Source organism: Melanaphis sacchari, unplaced genomic scaffold (genome assembly GCF_002803265.2).
Source record: "Melanaphis sacchari strain LSU unplaced genomic scaffold, SCAv2.0 Contig107_pilon_pilon, whole genome shotgun sequence".
In the NCBI taxonomy this organism is placed as follows: domain Eukaryota; kingdom Metazoa; phylum Arthropoda; class Insecta; order Hemiptera; family Aphididae; genus Melanaphis; species Melanaphis sacchari.
In genome coordinates, this window is record NW_020270407.1 from 371,265 (window position 1) to 394,674 (window position 23,410).

General features: G+C 27.1%; 1 protein-coding gene across 1 annotated transcript in view; it reads left to right on the plus strand.

Annotated features, from left to right (window-relative positions):
• LOC112603395 (voltage-dependent T-type calcium channel subunit alpha-1G) overlaps nt 1-23,410 on the plus strand; it is a 237,092-nt gene that overhangs the window by 203,096 nt on the left and 10,586 nt on the right. The window contains exons 17-27 of the mRNA XM_025351931.1: nt 711-837; nt 5,246-5,401; nt 6,430-6,640; nt 8,594-8,781; nt 9,615-9,748; nt 10,725-10,877; nt 11,024-11,150; nt 16,251-16,483; nt 19,946-20,138; nt 20,269-20,418; nt 20,752-20,913. Coding sequence (XP_025207716.1) covers nt 711-837; nt 5,246-5,401; nt 6,430-6,640; nt 8,594-8,781; nt 9,615-9,748; nt 10,725-10,877; nt 11,024-11,150; nt 16,251-16,483; nt 19,946-20,138; nt 20,269-20,418; nt 20,752-20,913 — 1,834 coding nt within the window. The remainder of the gene's footprint in view (nt 1-710; nt 838-5,245; nt 5,402-6,429; nt 6,641-8,593; nt 8,782-9,614; nt 9,749-10,724; nt 10,878-11,023; nt 11,151-16,250; nt 16,484-19,945; nt 20,139-20,268; nt 20,419-20,751; nt 20,914-23,410) is intronic.

The window sequence follows — 23,410 nt, forward strand, 5'->3', positions numbered from 1 at the left end:
GTTAGAGTCTTATGAAAGTCATCATAAATTGGAAAAATTCGGTAATTATTTTTTAGTTGATATTTATAGCATTTAATAATCAATAACTTTTTTAGAATTCAAATTTTAATGACTTATGATATTTTAAAAGAATAATGGATATCTATAATAATACAGTAAACAGAGATCCTCATTTTTTTTTTTCATTTTTTTTAAGGGTAACCATGCCAATTTTATATTAAATTTTATGATAACGATTGTAATATTTGAGTTATACTTAAAACTAAAAAAAAATAAAAATAATAATATAAATTTTGGTTATATATTTGTAATGTAATAAGTAGATTAGAATTTCTGATATAATTTTACGCAGAATATCAATACAGTTTAATAATTTAAATTTCTCGTTTTGTTTTCATAATAATAATACTATCATTTAGATTAAATACAAAGTAGGAAAATCGATATATTTTAAAATGTTGACTATTGCCGTTCGTGTGGCATTTGAATTAATTATCATTAAATATAGCAAAATGGTGAGATAAAATCTGTTTTGTGTCATGTCTGCGTACACAATAAAGTTTAGTGTATCCACCATACAATTCAGATTGCATACTAAGCTTCCATAATATTGCAGTTATGTTCTTCCATGAGAATTGAATACATATTGTATACATATTTAATTAACCGTTATGAATTCAGATTAGAATTAACAATTAATATTTTTGTAGTATACTGGGCATGAACTTATTCGGATGTAAATTCTGTAGCCGAAAGAATGATGGAACAGGGGATGATGTAGCGTGCGACAGAAAGAATTTTGATTCGTTGTTGTGGGCGTTAGTCACGGTGTTTCAGGTACCTGGAAAGATTTCCGGTTATTTAAAATGTATTGAATCTTCCTCTCAAGTTTTCTATCTTCCTGTTAAAATTGCAGCACGTGACATATAATACATTTTTACAATTAACCCGTTTGTGCAAAAAAAAAAAAAATTTAATAAAGAAAGAAAATTATTAATTTTCCATGTAAGTGAAACACGAATACCTATTTAATTTTGGTAGTCTAATATGCAGAAGAAAAGTAATGAAATAAAAATGAAACGCAACGGTAACTCTGAGTATCCAAAATAGATGCAACGTTTTAAATAAATATTTTTAAAATCATTTTAATTATTTTGAATCTATTTTTGCCTGACCTATTTTTTATATATTGAAGTAAGATAAAATAAAATTTGTAATTATTTTCAACGGCAAGCATATAAAAAAATTATGTTGTAAAAAAAAAACCATTACCAGATGACGTAGCATTAAGAATTCATTCGATAACACAACGTTTATATAATAAAATGCTGTGCAAACCATTAAAAAAATATATATATTTATATATAATCAATACAATTGTACTTTCGATGTCTATAAAATAAAATATAATGTAAAGTATAATATAATTTATTAAAAAAGAAAAAAAAATAAAGTAAATAATTGTATTGGTTCAAATTTCAATGTGTTTTTTTTACAGTAGGTACTTTTCATTAATTTTTCACATTTCCAGATAAATTCAAATTATACTTAATTAGTAAAAATATTAAACACAAATTAACATTTAAACATTTTATTAATTAATTATTTTAAAATATTAGATAAAAACTTCAGTTTAACAGGAAAACAAGACTTTTTTCATCAACCTTTGTAAAACGAAAACCTATATAAAGCTTTACCGTAAATGTATGAAGTTAAATATTTAATGATGCTCTCTCGACATGTATTTTATTGTTTTTGATTAATATGTTGAATAATAAATTAATGCTTTAGACGGTTTCAAAAAATAATTTTTTGTAATCTCATCTCTAGGTTTTTGTAAGAAAAATCTCGTAATGAACTAGCATTAGAAGAAATTGAAAATTCCGTCGTAAAGTACATAAATATAGTGCCCATGAGAATTCTGGAAACCATTTTGTTATGCTATTAGTTTTAGTATAAGACTCTATCTTTAGAATCCCGGTGGACAATGCTAAATCAATTACAAGGTAATATTAATATAATATTGTGAGCAAAAACAACACGAAATTTAAATTATTTTAAATTTAATGGTTCTAGGAACAATTATCGTGATATTATAATGGTTGTAATTATTATTGTTATTCCGATTTAATTTTGCACAAACGAGGTTCTTATGTAAAGTGTAGATAGTGAACATTTTAGCTGCGTTGTGCATTTTCAGCCATTAACTTATATTAATAAAATTAATCTATACATATAACATATAATTAAAATATATGGGTCAAATTAAAATTAAATCTTGTTTTTTTAAATTTTTTCATATTCTTTTTTTTTTACCTAACGCTTTGGCTTTGCACACTTAAATAGGATTTCAAGTTTAATTCTAACACTTAATATACTGTAATTAACATCTCTGTTGCTATCTCATTTTAATAAAAAAATGAGGGCAATCGGATAAAAATACGATGTCTATAATTTTTAATGTGCATCGAAAACCGTTAAACCAGCATTTTATCGAACAAATACTTTAGATGCCAAAACTCAATTTAAATATTATATATTATAAGTAGTATACGCACAAGCGGATTTTGATATTTACGGTAAACCCATAAATATCACGTGTACGTATTTAAGTGTTTTCGTCCCTGTTGAAACCAAGTGTGGATATGCATTGTGCAGTTATAAAACCTCATTGTGCATTATAAAATACTTGACAAGAAAATCTTCCGATTTCTATTTTATTTTTTTGTGCAATAAATCTTAACAATTTTATATTTATTTATATGTGTATTTTTCACATAAATTGTTATCGACCTGCTCTTGAAAAACTGTCTTTTTTTTAATACCCGTGGATCATATATTTTATGTGAAGTTAAAAAAAAAAAAAAACTAAAATACTAAATAAAGAGAGAAAGTTTACGCCCAATGCACATTTTCCAAATGTTTCAACAGGTGCAGAAAAAAGCACATAAACCTATGTACTCATACACGCATAGCGTAAAACTTAGAAACTTAAAAAAAACACTATGACACACCCGTCATAGATCATACCAATATATTATATAGACTTGTAGTAAGTCCTAAATAGCAATAAATAGGTTATTAATATTACACTATTAGACAAATTATATATTTATAAATATTATTATACGATATATTTGTAAACGATTTGTATTTTTATTATTATAGTCTAATACTTAGGAAGTATTCACTTTTATTATATTAATTATAAATCATCAAACTCGCCTCTGTCACTCTGAACTCGTCCTCGTGCTACTGTTAGTCTTGCATGATCGAATCAAACGATTTGTGATGTTACATTATTATTATTATTATTTTTTTTTTTTTTAACGACTATTTAGTATTAAAACGAATTATTAATAAACTTCAGAATTACAATAACAATATAGTAAAATTTATCTTATCCGTGTAACATACACATAAAATGAAACAATAGATGTACATACACAGATGATTTTCGCCTTCAAAAATATGTAAGTAAAAACTTAAACACGCAAATCACATATCACATATACATAATACGTGATAATTGATGAAACGAAATGTTATCAAATGTTTGTAAACGTTCATGACTTTTATCAACGCGTAAATAATGAAACAAACAAAATTGACAATCAGCTGATAATTCGTAAAGGAAAAAAATTATAGCAAAAAAATAAAAACATAGAAATATTACAAAATAAAATAAAATTGTAATTGTTTAAATTCATTTTTTTTTAACTAGTGCCTACCTATTTATTTTACGTAGAAATACATTCTTTGCAGCATTCTCGGAATGTATCTTTTTGGTGGTAAGTTTTGCATGTACGGGAACGGAGCCCGGGAATGCAACTGCAAAGAAATTGTCACTAAACATCCCCTGTGCGTCTGCGATCGAAAACATTTTAATAATGTATTATGGGCAACAGTCACCGTCTTTCAAGTAGGTCATCAAACACTTAGATAATTGTAATGTTCAAACGCATTTTACCATTAATCTATATGACTTCATCAAATTCTAATTTATAACCGTAATATATAAATATATTCACATAAGTTAATAACAAATGAACATTTTTTTTTTCAAATGTCTAAAAAAAATACAAATACATAGTTATACGTACAATTATTGATAACTGTAAGTAATAATAAAATATATCAGTAACTTTTGCAGAACTTTTAGTGGTACAATGTCAGTATTACTTTTATTGATACAAGCAAACATTGAACTTTCGTATAAATATTTCGTAATAAACCATATTAAAATCAATTTATTTATTTGAAAACGATATTTATGTTTAAAAAAAATTATTAGAGAGCAAATAAATGCATTTATAAATTAATTTTGTAAAATAACAAAAATAAAACGTATTCGTTACATTAAAATCAAAACACGTGTTTAATTTTTAATACCATTGTTATATTTAAACAATACAGAATATACCCACTATACCCACTACTCAAATTCACGATACAACTAACATGCTTTTTGTTACTAGACATTATATATAATCACCATTATCAGAATAAACATGAGCATGTAATTACTATGATATATTTGTAACGCAACAAGTTAAAAATAAATATGAGACACAATATAATATTTTAATAGCACAAACAAATTATAACTTGAAATAACTATTCCTTTTTTAAAACAAAAAACAAAATAGTAGGAAAAATATTTTTAAACATGTTTAAACATCATGAATGTACTGAAATTAATTGTTAAGTATACCTACCTACATTTTGTCTGAATTTTAACCACAGTAAAATGCGTTTGTACTACATGATAGCTTTTATTCCTAAGTATTTTACCTTTATCTGCCTATGTTATAAAATGAGAAGATCCACATGATATGTAAATTTTTTTTTATTTCTTTATTCGATTAGTGAAACATTGAAACCATTTCAATACTTCCAATGGTCGTACTATGCTTTTAGTGACCTACTTCACGATTGTGCTTCTAACAACCGCTTTTTTTTTTATTACAAAATTATAGATTCAGAATTATTATTTTAGTATTTGTTTCAACAACACTGCTTATAAAATCGGACCTATAAACTGATTTCGATACACATAAAAATATATATAAATTATAATATTCATCCAATACACTAAAATACAACAAAATTAATTTTACAATATTTTGAACATTGCATTGCACGTTATCGAATCTATAATAAGATAATAAATTCTTAGTTTAATTTCCGAAATATGTGTTTTTAACGATTTTAAACGTTATTATTTATTTTTACCTCGGCACAGATTCTAACGCAAGAAGACTGGAATATAGTGTTGTTTAACGGGATGGAAAAAACGAGTCATTGGGCTGCTCTTTATTTCGTGACGCTGATGACTTTCGGCAATTACGTGTTGTTCAATTTACTGGTAGCAATTTTGGTTGAAGGATTTTCTTCAGAGGTAATAGCTACAGTTGGAAAAATTGCATAGTTTCATACGCTTTGTAATAAACAAAATATAAAAACAATTCTTAAAAATTACATACAGTAGAGATTCTTTTGTATTTGTTAGTTTTAAGTTTTGTACAACCGTGTACCATTTAACACTTTTGTAAGTATATTATACCATCGAGTTTATTAAACTTATATATATATATATATATATCAAAGTTATAAACCGCAAATCTTTTAATATTATAGCAGTAAGCACTTATTATTATTCTAAAAAATATTAAATTTCTTCACATTTCATTTTTGAAATGGTTTTATCAATAAAAATATAAGCATTAATATTTTATTTATATCTTTTTAGTAGTATATCACACGTTTTTTTTTTATTAAACAATTGATACTATTCATTTCTATAGTCAACAATTTAAATACCTAAATCACCAACTATTACTTCAATATTTCATATTTATACATTATCGTTAATATAAAAAGTTTTGTAAAAAAAAAATTAAAAAAAATATATAAATTATTATTTAAAAATCAAAAAAAAAAAAAAAAAACGAATAGGTATTACAATTGTATTTACTATTACGTCAATTTTTTTTTTTTTAAGAAAATATTAATGAAACTTATTACATTTTTAAATTATAAACTCAACATTTATCTATGTAATATGAATATGTATACGTAAATACAGTAATTATGTTGTAAATATTCTAAATAAAAAAATTCATTAGCAATATAAGCTAAAAATATTCATTTATAAACTTAAAGTCAAATAACGAAATAATCATTTAACTTGCATATACAATTAAATAATAATATAATTATTAAAACAAAAAAATAAATATTATAATTATTTATTGTTTAATGATATTTCGGTATGCATTATTTCTACACAATAACGTTTAAACAATTTATTTATAAAATATTCGATTATTAATTTTTGAGTAATACATGAATTAGTTGATGTACAAATCAATGTTGTATAATTTGGGAACAAAATCATTTTAATGGACAATGTTATTAAATTTTCAGCGTAATGAACGCAGAGAAAGAGAACGACGGGAGCTCGAGAGGCAACAACAGTCATCGTGGTGCAAATGCACCTGTTCGTGTTATGGTGATGACAAAGGGGATTGCGAAATGTGTACAGACAAAAAAAGTCTAAATGGAAAACCAAGTACTGAATTGAAAATTGAAAATCCAAACAAAGAAATTATAACCAATAAATGTAATACGCACAGAGGTAAGTTAAAATATAATTTTATTTGAAAACACAACTATAAAAATTAATACAGTTTTTTTAACATGGTTTTATTAGTTATTAGTTATTATTTATTATCTTACGGTAATTAGAACAACAATTATTCTTTAGATTTATAGGAAGATGATATATTATTCGTAATTATAAGTCTGTCAAGTTTAAGTCGTTATCATTATATTCTATTGGTATAATTACTTATTTGGTTGTAATAACAACCAAATAAGTAATAATAATAATAGTAATAATAATCGACGTAGAATATAAATTTAATATTTCAATATTGGAATTCAAACACTATTCCTACTCGACAATTTAATTAACTTTGAAGATTAATAATAATGTGTGATTTACAAAAGATATATAATAAGTAATATAATGTTTAACGTTGGTAAGTGCTGTCCTGAAAAATTGAATCTTGAGTTTAATAACCTTATTAGTATGCAATAAAAAATCCGCTACTTTAACCACGATTACATCAGTTTTAGTATAGAAACTAATTGTAATTTTTCTCATTACACGTTTGTAAAATCATACACTTATTTAGGATCCTTAACATAATACTACGAAACGTTATTTGATATTCTAAAATAATATATATGTTTATGTATCATTTATAAATATACATCAGTTTTTATTCAATTACTAAGAAAATAAAACAACCACAAAAATTAATATTTATGAAATAAAAATGGTTTTCATGTTTACAACAACGTTATTCCTTCATATTACGCATCAATATCATAAAAATACCTTAATCTACAAAAAACTTCAAAGATATATTCAAAGATACATACTTAATTTGAATGAGGAATATGTTTGATTTATTCTATATTTCAATATTCAATAATTAAAATGTATAATCGTATATAAAAGAGTTGGTGAACTAATATACAGACTAATTGCGAATAAGACAAAACTAATTCGATTAGTTTAATCTAAATTGGAACAAGTTTTACAAACAAAATATATCTTCTTTGTGCTCTAAACTTCGACTACTATTATTTATTTATATGTAAAGTATGTACTTTTCTTCTCTCCGATAGAATTCAAAACTTTATAAGAAATAGACAAAAGGTCTTGATAAACACACACGTACCGTATATGCCGTAAAATATCTTCATAATATTATTATGACAATCAATATATTAAACTCTATTTAACAAACATTTCACTTTATTTCAATTGAAAAACTATGCAAATTGGTAAACTTTTTTTAACTACAATAGTTTAATAATTTAAATTTTTTTGAAATTATTCCTGTTAAATGTTCTTAAATTTATAAATATTTATACCACACATAATAATACAATTTATTTTTACCTATTCAAAGTATTTGAATAGATGAGAAATAAATAAGCATTTATAACATTTTTTATTTTATTTAAAAATCGATATGACAAAATACTAAATAGTATAAAAATATATCAATTATTTTGATAAAACAATTTAGTATTTTATTCTTTTAATGGGTTTTGATGACATAATATATTAACTGATTGCTTTTCTTTGATGTATTTATGAACATCATGACATGGAAAATGTAATGCCTTATTTGAAATTACCATGATATTGATTATAATTATACTTTTATGTATTAACTAATCTAAACAAATCAGTAAACTGTTGATAAAAAATAACGTAAAACAATTCTTTTCTAATTAAAACGATAAACTGAAATTAATATTTATAATAATTTGATTACACTAATTGCGCTCGGGGATTGGGTTTATCAAAATTTCATGATCAGTAAACAGAATTCTGCTAATGTGCTTGTACTTTTATTGTTACTCATTTGTTTCGGTTTTATTTCATTATTTATTAAGATTATCAGTGTCCCTATATTATTACGTCTAAAGAAACACACAGAATTTAAAAAAATACCTAATACTAAAATAAACTAAATTCAAGTAAATTATTTTATTTTCGTGATGATAGATACTTCATTAGTAATTGCTCCACCTCCTCCGATAATCACACATACAGCGGCTACACCACAAGACTCGCCAAATGCCGCTTATGAATCAAGAGATTTTCGGCGGTTTCAGTCTCTAACACCGTATACGTTTTTGCCGTTTGACACAAATGGAAGCGGATTTTCAATTGATTCGATTGACTGCTCAGTGGTTTGTAAAACACTCGTTACATATTATAAGTAGTAACTAGTGAAATTACGTTTAAACTTTATAGATATTAAAACAATATCATATAAGTAAAAATATTATTGCACAGACGAAAATCTCCTCTGATCGTTACAATTTAGATTTAGTAAATATTATTAAGTTACCAGTTATTTAATAATCAATAATCAATCATTTATGCACAATGAAATAAAATATGTATACATTCTCGAAAACATTTCGCATTGTTTTTTTGTTTTTATTATTTGGTGTATACTATATATAAAAAACACTTTATAAAACACTTAAAATATATTCAATACTATCAACCAAATAATTGATTTATGGTGTATTTTAACCTATTTTATTTATTGCTTGAATTGTTAAATTGAATGTAGTACGAATAAAACAACTTTTTTTAACGATATATATTTGAGTTGAAATGATTTTTAAAAAAAAGTAAAACTAAAATCAAAGCTTTATTAAAATTTATCTTATCTGAAAACAAAAACTATAGACTGTTTAAAAATAAATATGTTTATAATAATAGCCAATAGGTACAAAATAAGTTATAAAATAATTTAATTTAACATTTTAATGAAGCAATTTAATGTGCTGAAGATCAAATTAAATTTGTGTATTCTTAAGTTTTTAAAATCATATAAATATATTTCTTCAGTACTTATTTTTAAAAAAATTTATGATGTAATAGTATTAACTACACATTCCGTTCTATATAATATATCAGATACTCATTCATTTTTCCTACATATTATGAAAAGATAAACTTTTTAATATAATCAATGATTAATATAGTTGTTATATATTATTTATTATAGCGTTCGTCAACAAATAGCTTGCAGAGTGTTTCTAAGTTTCCTAAAATCAACAACAGAACTCCGCAGATCGCCAGTCCACAAAAGTTAGTAGTGAATCAAAGTTTTGAAACTATACCGGAAGACATTTCTTATAGGTAAATATAATCTATAAAAGTATGTAGCTAATTCATTAAAATATACTTTGCGCCATTTAATAGTGTTTAAGGTTTGTTTAAAATATTATTAAATTTAAAAAGAAAATTAATTAAGTTGGAAAGTTACTCGTGGCATAAATTTAATTTCTTACGTGTGATTTTGAATCATAGCGCTAGAACTTACCACATACAATATCATAATATAATTAATTACCTACGCTTGTTATTTTAATATTTAAAGCATAAAAGAGTTACATTTTTAGGTTTTTATCTTTGAAATATTATTTAAAAGTGAAAGTTTGGACTTGTATGCACCCTACTTTATAGTTTATACCCTGGTGGTTCTTTACACAAAGGGTTTTTTATGATGAATGGGGGTCCTGAGAGTTACATTCTAAAAACAATGGACAATACAGAACTTCTATCTTTTGAAAAATCATGAATATCTTGAAGTAAATTAAATTAATAAGCGGTGTTTGAAACGTAAAATGTCCGTGTTATATAATATATTATGAAAGAACGTTTGAATTAATTTTCAGTTTGTATATTATATCTAATAGTGTTGAATCTTACGTTTAAAAAATATTCTTAGTTTAGTGACACGTCGTGTATTATAACCATCGACCAATTTTAGGAAATTATGAAATTATTTTATCTCCATTTTGCCTATGCTCATTATTTCCATACATCTGAAAATAATTGTTTATGATAAAAACTTAAACATTTCGTCGCTATAATTAACTTGTATTTAGTATTTAATAAATATACCTACACATTTATAGTATACTTATCATGTGCATCTTTATCTTATAAAATAAATATTAATTTTTTTCCTACAACCCTTTTTAACATATGATAATATATACGTGTAATGTAATACGCGCAGAATGCGTGTAAACGTATACTGACCATCGCTTTGGTAAACTGTGCTAACACTAGAAGTATATTGTTTATAAAAAAAAATAACTGTTTACAGTGGAGAAAATGGTGAAAAACTTCAAAGACGATATTCGTGGAAAATCTCGAGACCCTCGTTGAGGCGAAAGTCAAAATTTAGTAACGTAGAATGTGAAAGTGACGACCAAGGTATACTGGTTTTGAACAACAATAGCCATTCAGTAAACTCAGGGTAAAAAAAATATGTTTATCACATAAATATTAAATATATAAAAATATGTTTCAGTGAAAATATTTTTGATAAAGTTATTTTTAAAAAAGCATTTTTATACAAATATATAAATAATATTATATTTTGTGGTTGTTTCGTATTTATAGAGGTGGACAAGACCATTCTCAATGTAATGGCGGCGTTTCCAAAAGTCCATCGCCAAATTTCCGTGCCGCGAACAATATGTTATCCGAATACAATACTACTGAAAGGTCTCCATCCACTGTACAGCAGGTAATCAATTTAAAATGCAAATATTTATCAAGTACCTGTAATTTTAGAATATTAAATATTATTTTGGTTTAAAATTAAATAACTTTAATCTCAAGAATAAATAAATCCCACAGAAAACATTAATTAATCATACATTTTTACTGCTAAAAAATGCAGAACTTTAAAAAAGTAAAGAATTTTTATTCAGGTACATTATATAATATATATATTAGGGAATTAAGAATAAAAGAAAAATAATTACAGTAAAAATTTAACGGTTTTTAATTTTTATCAATTGTACACCGTACAATATACATGTTTTATTTCAAACGAATTTGTATGGTACTTAAAAAAGATATTTAGGTTATATTTTTTCATCTCTTTAGGGTAAACCAAAAAATTAATTTAATACTATTGAACTCAATTGCACTTATCTGAAAATCTGAGCTAATACAAATACAGTAGAAATCGGTTATAACGAGTTTCAATGGCCAGTTAGTTTTTCTCGTTATAACCGGTAGCTCGTTATATGCGGTTAGAACGAGCATTCGTTGTAACCGATTAAAAGCGGGAAATACAAAAATAAAACCGACAACTTTTTTTATTTTACTTATAATCGAGATTAATACTGAATTTATACATGTATGCACATACACTATTTATACATTATTACATACATTTATTATTAATTATTATAACTGGAGATTTAATAATTTATTTATCAATACAATATATTACTTAAACATAATTATAAAACACTTGAATTTAATTTCTTAAAATAATCTTTGATCAAACTTTGCTGCGTGTATTTAGTGTTGATCGATGTTTCTAATAAATACAACGCTTTTCTTTCAGCATCTGTACCTTCATATTTTGTGTAATAAAATCTTTCTAGTGTCCTCAATGCAGCACGAGCTTCGGATATTGACGGCACAGTTTCAAACTCATCATCAAGCTCATCGATATCAGTATCATTCTGATAACCAGTATCTGGCTCAACTCGTTGGTTGGCTATGACATTGTTGACTATATCTTCATCCGTTTGAATTTCTGACGTTATGAGGTCGTCATCAATTTGTACGTAGTTCTCATCGATGTCATTAATCAATACACTGTCTGCTTGTAGCTGTGTTGTATCGATCGAAACATTACAAAAACCTGCATGCCGAAAGCAGTTAGCAATCCCCGTCGATGTTACATTACACCAAGCTTTATCCAGCATTATTATGGCATCCAAAACAGTTGTTTTTGATTCTACATGATTCTCAATATCCTCAATCATTTTCATTACTAACTGATTCCGGTAATGAGCTTTAATGTTCCTAATAACGCCCTGGTCCATTGGTTGAAGTACAGCAGTGGTGTTGGCGGGCAAAAATATAAGTTTAATAAATTTCAAATGCAATGATGGGTGTGCTGGACAGTTGTCCACCAACAGAAGAATTTTTTTTTTCTTACGGCGTAACTCATCATCCCAATAATTAAGAGTTTTTTCAAAAATTGCTGAGGTCATCCAAGCTTTGGTATTATTTTCATAAAATACTGGAAGTGATGAAACTCTTTTAAAACACCGAGGGTTTTTCGACTTTCCAATAACAAGGAGTTTTCTTTTATCAGTTCCGGTCATGTTGGCTGCCACTAAAACTGTTATTCTGTCTTTCGATAATTTTCCACCCGAGCATTTTTCCCCCTTGAAGCGAAGAGTCTTATCGGGAGTTAATTTGAAAAAAAGGCCTGCTTCATCGGCATTATAAATTTCATCATCACAGTAACCTGCTCGAATGGATGGCCAAACGTTAGCCAGCCAATTAGAACAAATATCAGTATTAACTGCAGATGACTCACCTGAGATCTTGCCGAAACCAATGTTGTGCCGCTGTCGGAAACGCTGAATCCAAGATGCAGAGCATTTGAAATTTTCTATTTTCATTTTTTCAGCCAGTTGGTCAGTTTTTGCTTGCAAAATAGGACCACTTATAGGCACATTCAATAACCGTTGTTGTTTGAACCATACTAGTACAGCTTCTTCAAGGTCCTTATGCTGTGCAGTACGCAGTCGTTTTGCTTTAAGTGACGTGGTTTGAAACATATTTTTCAACGGATCCCGATTCTTCCATATGGTTGAAATTGTCGACGAAGAGGTGCCAAATTCTTTTGCGATCACGCTGTTTTTCTCGCCATTTTCTAACCGCCCGATTATTCCGATTTTTTCGTCCAACGTAAACTGACGACGCGACATGGTGGAACGTCTTCACACAACTGACGCTATTTGTAATTTTTATTAACTTGAAAACACCAGAATTTGTAGGAATAATGTTTATTTTTAATAAGTAATCCATATCTACACAACTAAAGATAATATATGTCAATGGTTAATCGACCTAAATAATAGCCAAAAGTTGTTATTTTGCAGGTACCTGTTCGTAGTAACCGGAAGGTCGTTAGTCAAGTTCGTTTTATTTTACTCGTTATAGCCGATAACTCGTAATAACCATACTCGTTGTAGACGTATATTTTAACATACAATCATATGGCCTTGTGCCGGGACCTAACGTTTTGCTTGTTGTAAGCAGTATCTCGTTCTAAGCGATGCTCGTTATAGTGATTTCTACTGTAGTAACATATTACATCATATTGTTTACATAAATATACTTTATTAAAAACAGTTAAAATTTATATTTCCCTAGTTTTATACTTAAATGGTTCATAGTTTAATTGAACTGATTTTACCTGCGTAAAAATATATTAATTATTACCACTTAGCAATAATTTCTTATTTACGTTAAATTAAATTACTTTTATGATGAAAATAAGTAATATAGATTAATCGTTTATAAAATTCAAATTTTTAAAACAAAAAAACCATACCATTTACCTATATAGAAAAGTTTTTGTTTTAAATAACACAAACCTATGGGTATGCTACCATAAAAATCAATTTAAATTAAAAATAAAACAAATGTCACTATGAAAAATATATGCGTATTACTGTAAATACTAATATTATTATTAAATATGCGAGATATAGAAAAAACAATGTTTATTGAAATTAAATCTATATTATATTGTTACCGTGGTGAGTGGTGACTGGCGGTTTTTTCAGCCGTGGGGCTTTAATCGTGTGGTTAACTTTGAAATCTAATTATCAATCTCCCCTCATTTAAGAATCTCGTGTACGCCACTGGATTATATAATCCCAGGTTTAAATGTATTAGTTCGCCTCTATAAATAGACAATATCAATGTATATATAAATATATATAAATATATGTATTGATTGTAATATAGAAAGTTATATTAGTAGGTTTATAAATAACGGCGTTTACAATTAATTAAAAACAATAAATCATCACTTTTCAAAACATTAACGCTCGGGTCGATTAAATGATAATTCGACACGGGATATAATAATATCTTGGAAACAACTTTATACATTACGTTGTGGTATAATACATAACAATAATGCAATTTTGGGTACAGTTATTATAGATACTTACGTTAAACACCTTATACGACACCAAAATAAATAGGTACACCTCTGATAAAGTAATTAACTATAGGTACTCAATGTTTTTTTTTTTTTTTTTATAAATTTCAGAAATACTAAAATCTTGATCACTTGTATTTATTTAACCATACAATATAAATATCGATTTTTAAAATGTTAAAAAAAAATTTTAAAATGACTGAAAATTCAGATGTCGAATTTCTTTTGTAAATTTTTGTAAGGCTTCGACTTAATAAATGTACAACAATTGCTTATTTGTTTTAAATAAGTGTTTACACTCACTGAACTGTGAATGATAAACTAAAGATCGCCAGTGCATAAATCTTTGACGTCAAAATACAGTGACCATTAATAAGTTGGTTCGTTAGATTTAAACGAATCATTTAATCTACGAAAATATTACTATGACCGTCCCGACTGCGAGAGTGAATTAAAAATACTCGCTTGCGGAGAATACCAAACACAATCGTACGCGAAAGTTTACAGACTGGGTTTTCGGCAGAGAAAATGAACTTGGTGGGTCTAAAAACAGTAGAAACTCACACTCGAGTAGCCACACGCGGTATGTATATACAATAAACTATATAATATATTGCGCGACGTAGAGTCGGAATTTAACTTACAGCGAAATGATGTAACGTCACGTCGTATACATAACGGCGCCACTTTCATGGTGCCGTTGCCGCCGGAGAAAAAGTAAAATAACACAAAACATAGCCAGTAAAGTTTTCGAAATTTAATATTATTGTCATTACGACTTTACACTTCGGGGAGAAGGATTATTTACACCACCGACCTCGCCGACTTTCAGACATACGTGACGCGTACACGACGCGTCTCGGAAAAGGTCCAAACAGAAACCGAGGGACGTGTATCGTCGTTGAATTTTGTTAACGGAATAAAACCCCGTCAGACACTATTACATAATAATATACTACTGTCAATACTCTTCACACTATCTTTATGAAACGATATATTTTTTTGATACCGTTAGTCAAACGTCTTGAAAATAATATAATTTAGTTCCAAAACTAATATGTACCTGCGTATGTCGTATAGTTTCTCGTGACAGACTGACACAAACTTTTAAATCCACGTACAAACTAGTTACATCATTATACTCACCGCAGTGTAAACCATCGATAGCAACTAAAGAGAGCTTAGCTCAATAAAAGCCCACCTCCCTCCACCCTGAAATACTATGAAAGATATATTTTATTTAACGAATATTGTTCAAAGAAAAAGTGCTTTGAATATTTTCTTAGTAACTAATAATGGTAAATACTCGTATAGTGATTAAAAATAAAATCCGAAAAACCACTACTGTTGATTACTACGATGCGTATAAAGCTATATTATTTTGATGTATTATGTTTAAAACAAAAACAAAAGTACAAGTACTTTTGTAATATCAATAACCGTTATGTGATCGTAACGATATTGCGTTTTCGAGCGAAGTAAAAATAATATTTTATCGATAAGTGTTTTTAAATGTTGAAATCCCTTACCCTCCTTTTACGACCAATGGATTTTTAGGTAATATTTATATCATCACGCCGACGTTTTTCACGTCTGGTAAATAATTTTCTTCTTTTTTTTTACCATCTTTTACAGAGCACAGTCAATTACGTTCTGGCCGGTTGTCAGTACAATTGCTGTCAGCCGTGTGACACGGAAGGGTGTGCAGGGCCGGCGGACGACAAGGCGTCTGAACCGTGTTGCGACTGTGACGCTGAGTCTAGCGCGGCAAAAGTAAACGTCCGTAAGGTGTTCTATTTCTTCGAGGAAAAGGGTTGGCTCAAGGACCGAGCCGAATATTCGCTGTACATATTTCCGCCGGAACACAGGTAAGCCGGAAACAGCACGCGTTGTACACACGTCACACGTGCCACCCTGCCGTTTATATTCAAACAAATACAATTTAATAATATGACAATACATTACAGAATCACCACTGTTGTTCAATGACACACTCGTATGTCTCACGTATTATACATTAAATATATTTTCTATATTATTATATACTATAGTGCGTCTGTAGAAAATGTGGAAACTCTAAATCTATATAATGGGTGGTTGCAGGATGGAGTGATTAAGATAACACGCAACCGTTATAGATTAGCATGACAATAGTATCGCTGCGTAAATGATTGACGAGGTTTTCAATGTTGGCTCCGATGTAGAGTGTTTATTAATGGGGGAAGAGATTTAATAAATTATGAACATACGTTATTAAATTCTGTAGAATCCGTGTAATTTTATTTATATATATTTAAACCCTAAAGAAATATTTGAACAAATTTGTAAATTATAAGAATAGAGGGGGAGGGCATTTTTGATTATATCGATATAGGTAAATATAATAATACGAATTATATTAAAAGTTAACAATTATTAAATAATATTATTTTATTTATTATGATTGAAAATCAAAATATTAATAAAATATAACACAACTTAGTATAAATAAAAAAAATCTATTAAACAACTTATCTATTATGTACCTAATTATTATTATCGTTATAGTTTAACTTAAATAATATAATAATAGGTACTATAATATTATGATAACCTAATATTATAGTGTAGTGAGCTTTTATTACTATATAAAAAAAAATATTTATATATACGCCCATACTTTTATATATTTTTTATTTTTTCTATTGGAGGAGGCGTTGCTTTCATATTCCCTGGTATCAACGTCCGGTCTCATCGTGTCTCCCTATTTTATCATTAAATAATCGGGAAAACAGGAAATCACTAGTGGGCTTTATTGTCAAATGCAATACATATTGTTATTTGCTATGTAACAATCGGCTATTACTCATTATATATTTTACTATTTATATTATGATCAATAAATAATATTGTTAAATTATTTTATTGTTCGACTAGGTTATAAATTATACTTTATAGTAATAAACTATTACAATTCGTAATCATATCTTATTCCCAATATTTAAATTTACTGTCCCTAGACATTATGTATACATTATACGCCCGACTTCCTCTCTTTAAACTCTCTTCTATTTTAGTTTCGTACGACTATGTCACATAACGTTAATGCATGTAATAATAATAACAATATTAAAATAATATTCGCGTAATATAATTATTATGCTCACACACGTACACGGGCCTTATAAGCCCGACACGACATGTAATCATGAACAGTCGTATTATGCTATGCACTTTTGCAATTTCGAACGTGTTGTGGAATGGAATATTGTATTATTTCGAATAATCGTCGTGTATGGGATTTTGAAAGTGGACAGCATATATGGTACATTTTTTGCTATTTCTACAGCAGCATTATCTATTCTATATTAAAATATACGCGTCTCTTGCAAAGAGGCACACCGACAAATTTTGGTCAGTTATTTTTTTGTATGTTTTCATACGTGAAAACGGATAGAGTTAAGTCGCCCTTGGAACTACGGCAGTAATTATCTATTTTTAGCAGCTTATTACTACTCTTTTATCCAACGATTACCCATCATCCGCGATATTAGTGCGTTAGACTTAGTAGGTATATAATATGTTTTAATAATATTTACACACCGTATACTGTTGGCTACATCCTCTTTCGCGCAGCAAACACACCAGACCGACGGAGGAAATGAGTTTTATACAGTACTCCCGTATATAATAATAATATATAAACATCCTGCAGCATATTATTGACCACCGATGTCTGTTAAAAAATAACTGCGCACCGGCGGACCGGCATGCCACACGACGACTCACGAATAGAAAATTCCATACAATATTCATAAGTTAATCTTTCCGACCCCCGCGGGAAAGGATTTAAAAACAAACAGTGTATTGAAATAATTATAAAGGTGTTTTATACGTGTGTTTAGTGAATATGACGGCAGGGATGAATGTACGAAATTCTCGAATTTACAAATAAATATCACTACATCCTGCGAAGTACAAATATTATTTTGTTTTGCGCATATTAATCCAATATGTAGTATTACCTGATCACAGGGAGATTTGCATAATTACCCGTAGCCCTTTGACCGAGTCCAATACGATACATTCTCGTGTATGTAACCACAATAATAAAAAGCTACATTTATACCATAATATACCATACGTATGGTATGTACTGCATTCTTTTACAATAATTTTAAATAATAAATTTGATATATTATAAAATATATCAAAAAACAAGAAATTTTTTTCTACCCATCTGTAATTAAAGGTATTGTAAAGCCCATTGAAAGTAGGTATATGACGTAATAACTATGGTTGAAATAAAAATAAAATAGTCAATTTTAAAATATTAATTAGATGATTGTGACTTTTCAGTAAATATGTATTATATGTTTTGTAATATAACTTTCGTTTTAATATACAATAATAATAATAGAACTATAAAAAAAAATGTTAGACAAATAAATTATTGGTTAACTTGTTTTTGGTGCAATTTAGTGACTTACCATGGTAGGTTTCACTATGTTTAAAAATATTATTTTTTTGTTGTTATAAGTATTGATTCAAATTAACTAGATCTAATCTAGTTAACCTACTCGTCAAGTTTAACAAGTGTCTCATAATTAAAAATATAAAATTAAGTATAAATGTTATTTTAATTTTTTTTTTTTCATTTGTGCTTTCTTGATATAAATAAATAAGTTATTTTTTGATAGCCGTACACTGTTATATATACGCAAACTATATGCAAACGTAGCTAACTTAATCTGTGTTTGAAATTTAAATTTCATCATTTCAGATCAATACAAAAGAAATGATAAGAAGTTAATATTTTATCGAGTTAAAAGAATACCTGACATTATTAAGTTATAAAAAATAAAATTTGTTAGATATTAATAAAAACGATAAACTTATTACACGTAATAGAATTTCAATTTATTTTTTTATTTTTTTTTTTGCTGATTGTCTCACTGATTTTATTTTTCCCTAGTTAATGATTATGTGCCATAAAACCTTAGTTAATTTAATTTTACTTAAGATTGAATACAAATCAACAACAATAATTAAGTGTCTAGATATATTCTATACAGTACTCAACTCTACACTTCCACTAAAAAAAAAAAAAGAATAATCACCCCAAAACTTAATAATCAATATTATTACAGTATCGTCCTTAGTATATATATATATATATGAATATATTGGTATTTCTAGTACAAAACTTGTTTTAAATTATTATTTATTCTTCGTCATTTTCAAAATTAAAAATGTTACATATATCTCATGTATTTTCTGAGAGTTGCAATAAAAAAAAGAATTATCTTGCATATACTCGCTTATACTGACGGACTGTGTATATAATCAAGTTTCAGACAATCATGTAGAAAATTCATCAAGCAAAAATGGTTCGACAACGCAGTGCTTACTTTTATAGCATTGAACTGCATTACATTGGCCATGGAGAGACCGAACATACCGCCAGACAGCAACGAGAGGACGTTTTTGGGTACGGCCAATTACGTTTTCACCGTGGTGTTTGCGCTCGAGATGTTTGTCAAAGTAAAATTGGCCTCTTTTCGGATAATAATTTATTTATAACTACCGCCATCGCGGACCTAATCCGATTACGTTGTTATTTGTTTGTTTTTTGTTGCTCCCCGTGCATTTGATTTGTCGCCGCGCCACACAGGTCGTAGCTGCAAGCATGTTCTATGGCAGTGAACCATATTTCAAGTCTGGTTGGAACATCATGGACGGATTACTCGTAGTAGTATCCATTATAGATTTGCTCATGTCATTGATCTCCGAAAGCAGCCCAAAAATATTTGGAATACTGAGGGTGAGTACACAGTTTTTTATTAAGATATTGATAGACGTGATTAATATTTACATTACCTATATGTTGTTTATTTCACAACTCGTAGTGTATGTGTGTATGTGTGCTTGTCGCATAAAATGAAAAATTTACGTGACCATTGTCGTTAATGCGATATTATAGAACATTTATTGAACAGTTTCTCAAACACCTACCTACAAATCAAAAAAAAAACGCGAATTGCGTATTCCAGTTATTTTCCGTGTTATATAATAATGTTACGCAATACTACAAAATTAGATTTTTTTTTTTTATTATTGCACTGTCGCGTAATAAAATCTTGTTAAATGTTCGCAGGTGTTTAGACTGTTGAGATCGCTGAGGCCGTTGAGAGTGATCAACAGAGCTCCAGGCCTAAAATTAGTTGTACAAACGTTGCTGTCATCGTTGAGGCCAATAGGCAACATTGTACTGATTTGTTGTACATTTTTCATAATTTTCGGTATTTTAGGAGTTCAAGTGAGTACATTATTACAGAGATGTATTTAATCAAACTTGTAATACGTATAAACTTTTGAATTTATTATTGTCTGGCAATGAACGTTCTACGAAAATACGTTGAAATTAATTTTATTTTCTAATTATTGATTAAAAAAATGTTAAAATTAATATATACTTATTAAAATAATTGTAATTTAAATTTAAATAAACTTTAATACACAAATTTTAAACCATTATTAATTAACACTGGTTATAAAGGAAACAGTTTATCTTTTGCACCATTAAAAGTTAAAAGAAAATTAGATCTTTTAGAGTTAATCTAATTTAATTCGATTTTGTAAGATGATTTAATTTAATTAAATATTTTATAGATTTAGAGAAAATTGTTTATTTTTATATTTTAATTTTAACATTAACTACCTAATAAATTCATATTTTTTTCAAAAATTAAAATTGATTTATTTTAATTAGGTAGATACCATATTATTTATTATTATTTTTTTTTTAATAAAAAATAAACAATTTATACATTTTCTGATCCAAATCTTGATCTAAATGGGTTTATTATTGATAAACTGTTTCATAGTATTGTATATTATTATATGTAAAAGAATATTTTCACAGAATAAGACCAGAGTATAGATAAGTTAGACTCAGTATTCAAATTCTATTTTTTTTAGTATGCTTGAAAATTTACATACTTAAATTTGATATTATGATATTCAAGGAATATTCTATGGTGATACAAACTTTTTTTTCAAATAACAACCACCCACTTTTACTGTTAAACTGCAGATGATTTTTTTGAAAATTTTATTTATCTAAGTCAAGATTCAAACGATTAGTTTCTAAATTATTAAATTTTTTTATGAATAGTTAAGTATAGTGTAATAAGAATAATAACAGTTCTTAATGATTTTACAAAATTAAAAAAAAAAATAGGTGTGATATTGGATCCCGTATGTATTATTATACTCAGATAATTTTTACAAATTATATAACGTTGATGTATTAATAATTACTATTATTTTAAAATCATCATAGATTCCATTGCTTTCGAACCTATTTTCATGAATTTATTAATTATTTTCTTAAGTACACTAAGTTAAATAATTTAAATACAACAAGTCGTGTGAATTTCAATTTATGAGATTTCGTACGATTTTCGTAGATACTAAAAAAAAAAAAAAATTAAAAAATTTGATGTATGAAAAAATGTTTATTTTATAATTTGGCTTAAATCATACATAAGTAATATAATGTATATTTAGAACTAATACTAATTCGGAAATATATCCTCTAGTAAACATCAAATCATACTAAATCAGTAAACTTGTCTGCGTAAAATACATAACTTGACGGCATGTTATACTCTGATGTAATTTCGTAACCGTTTCAATTAGCATTTAGTTTGTACCCATTAAATCAAATTTGATATTAAGTATCCTAACATTATACTCTATAATACAATATAACATTTTAGTTTGCGTTTAGTTATGTATTAATAGTTCTGCATACATCGCAGCTTAGACATGAGTCAAAAGCTAATGGAGTGTTGTTATGAAATAGCGGAAATTCATATGCCATAATGTATGTTAACTATATAAAATGCATTAATTGATAATTAAGTAAAATAGATAGCAAGATCAAAAATAGTCAGAGAAACATCAACTGAAATTATATTATCAATAAAGTTTACTGTTTGATTTAATTTTTACAGTGCAGTCACTAACATTCTTTTGAGACTTAACCAACTCAAATAATAGTCCTATATACAATAAATCGATAAAAGCTCGGAAGACAAGAATTTAAAGTAGTATTGTTTTAAATGTTCATCGATTATTTTTGTATGTAATGTTATTATAACAATAATTTATATCTTTATCGAGAAACTGTTCGTTGTATTATTGCATTCGCTCGTTTCACTCAAAAATATAACGCCATCGTCCTTTACATTGAATTACTTAAATTAAAATACTGCTTCCAATGAATACTTCGTATCAACATTATTAAAACTATAAATTTAAAACTCCTATTCGATTAACAGTTATAAATAATAAACTTCCCTCTGCTCCCACCAAAATACTGACTAAGTATACACATCATTGTAAAACCAATACATTCATCACTCCGCTGAGAATCTTAAATAAACTTAAATAATTTATTTTTCACTTATTTCTTACTTAAAACTCATTTTCAAATTAAAATTTGCTGTCTTAAAAATAAAATGTGAATAATTGTTTATTTATAAATCACTGTAGCCCGAAATGTAAAATAATAAATTATAAATTATAACCCGAGTGATTACATTTTTACCACTATACGTTATACTTTTTTTTCTAATAACACGATAAAAATATATGTTATACAGTAAAACTATTCTATATAGATTATAAATATATGACGTATAACTTCAAATTATTTTATGGTCATGTGATGCTTCAATGGAATGAACAATTCATTAACAAAATGTATGATTTAATCAAGTGCACGGTACATAATGAATTTTATAATT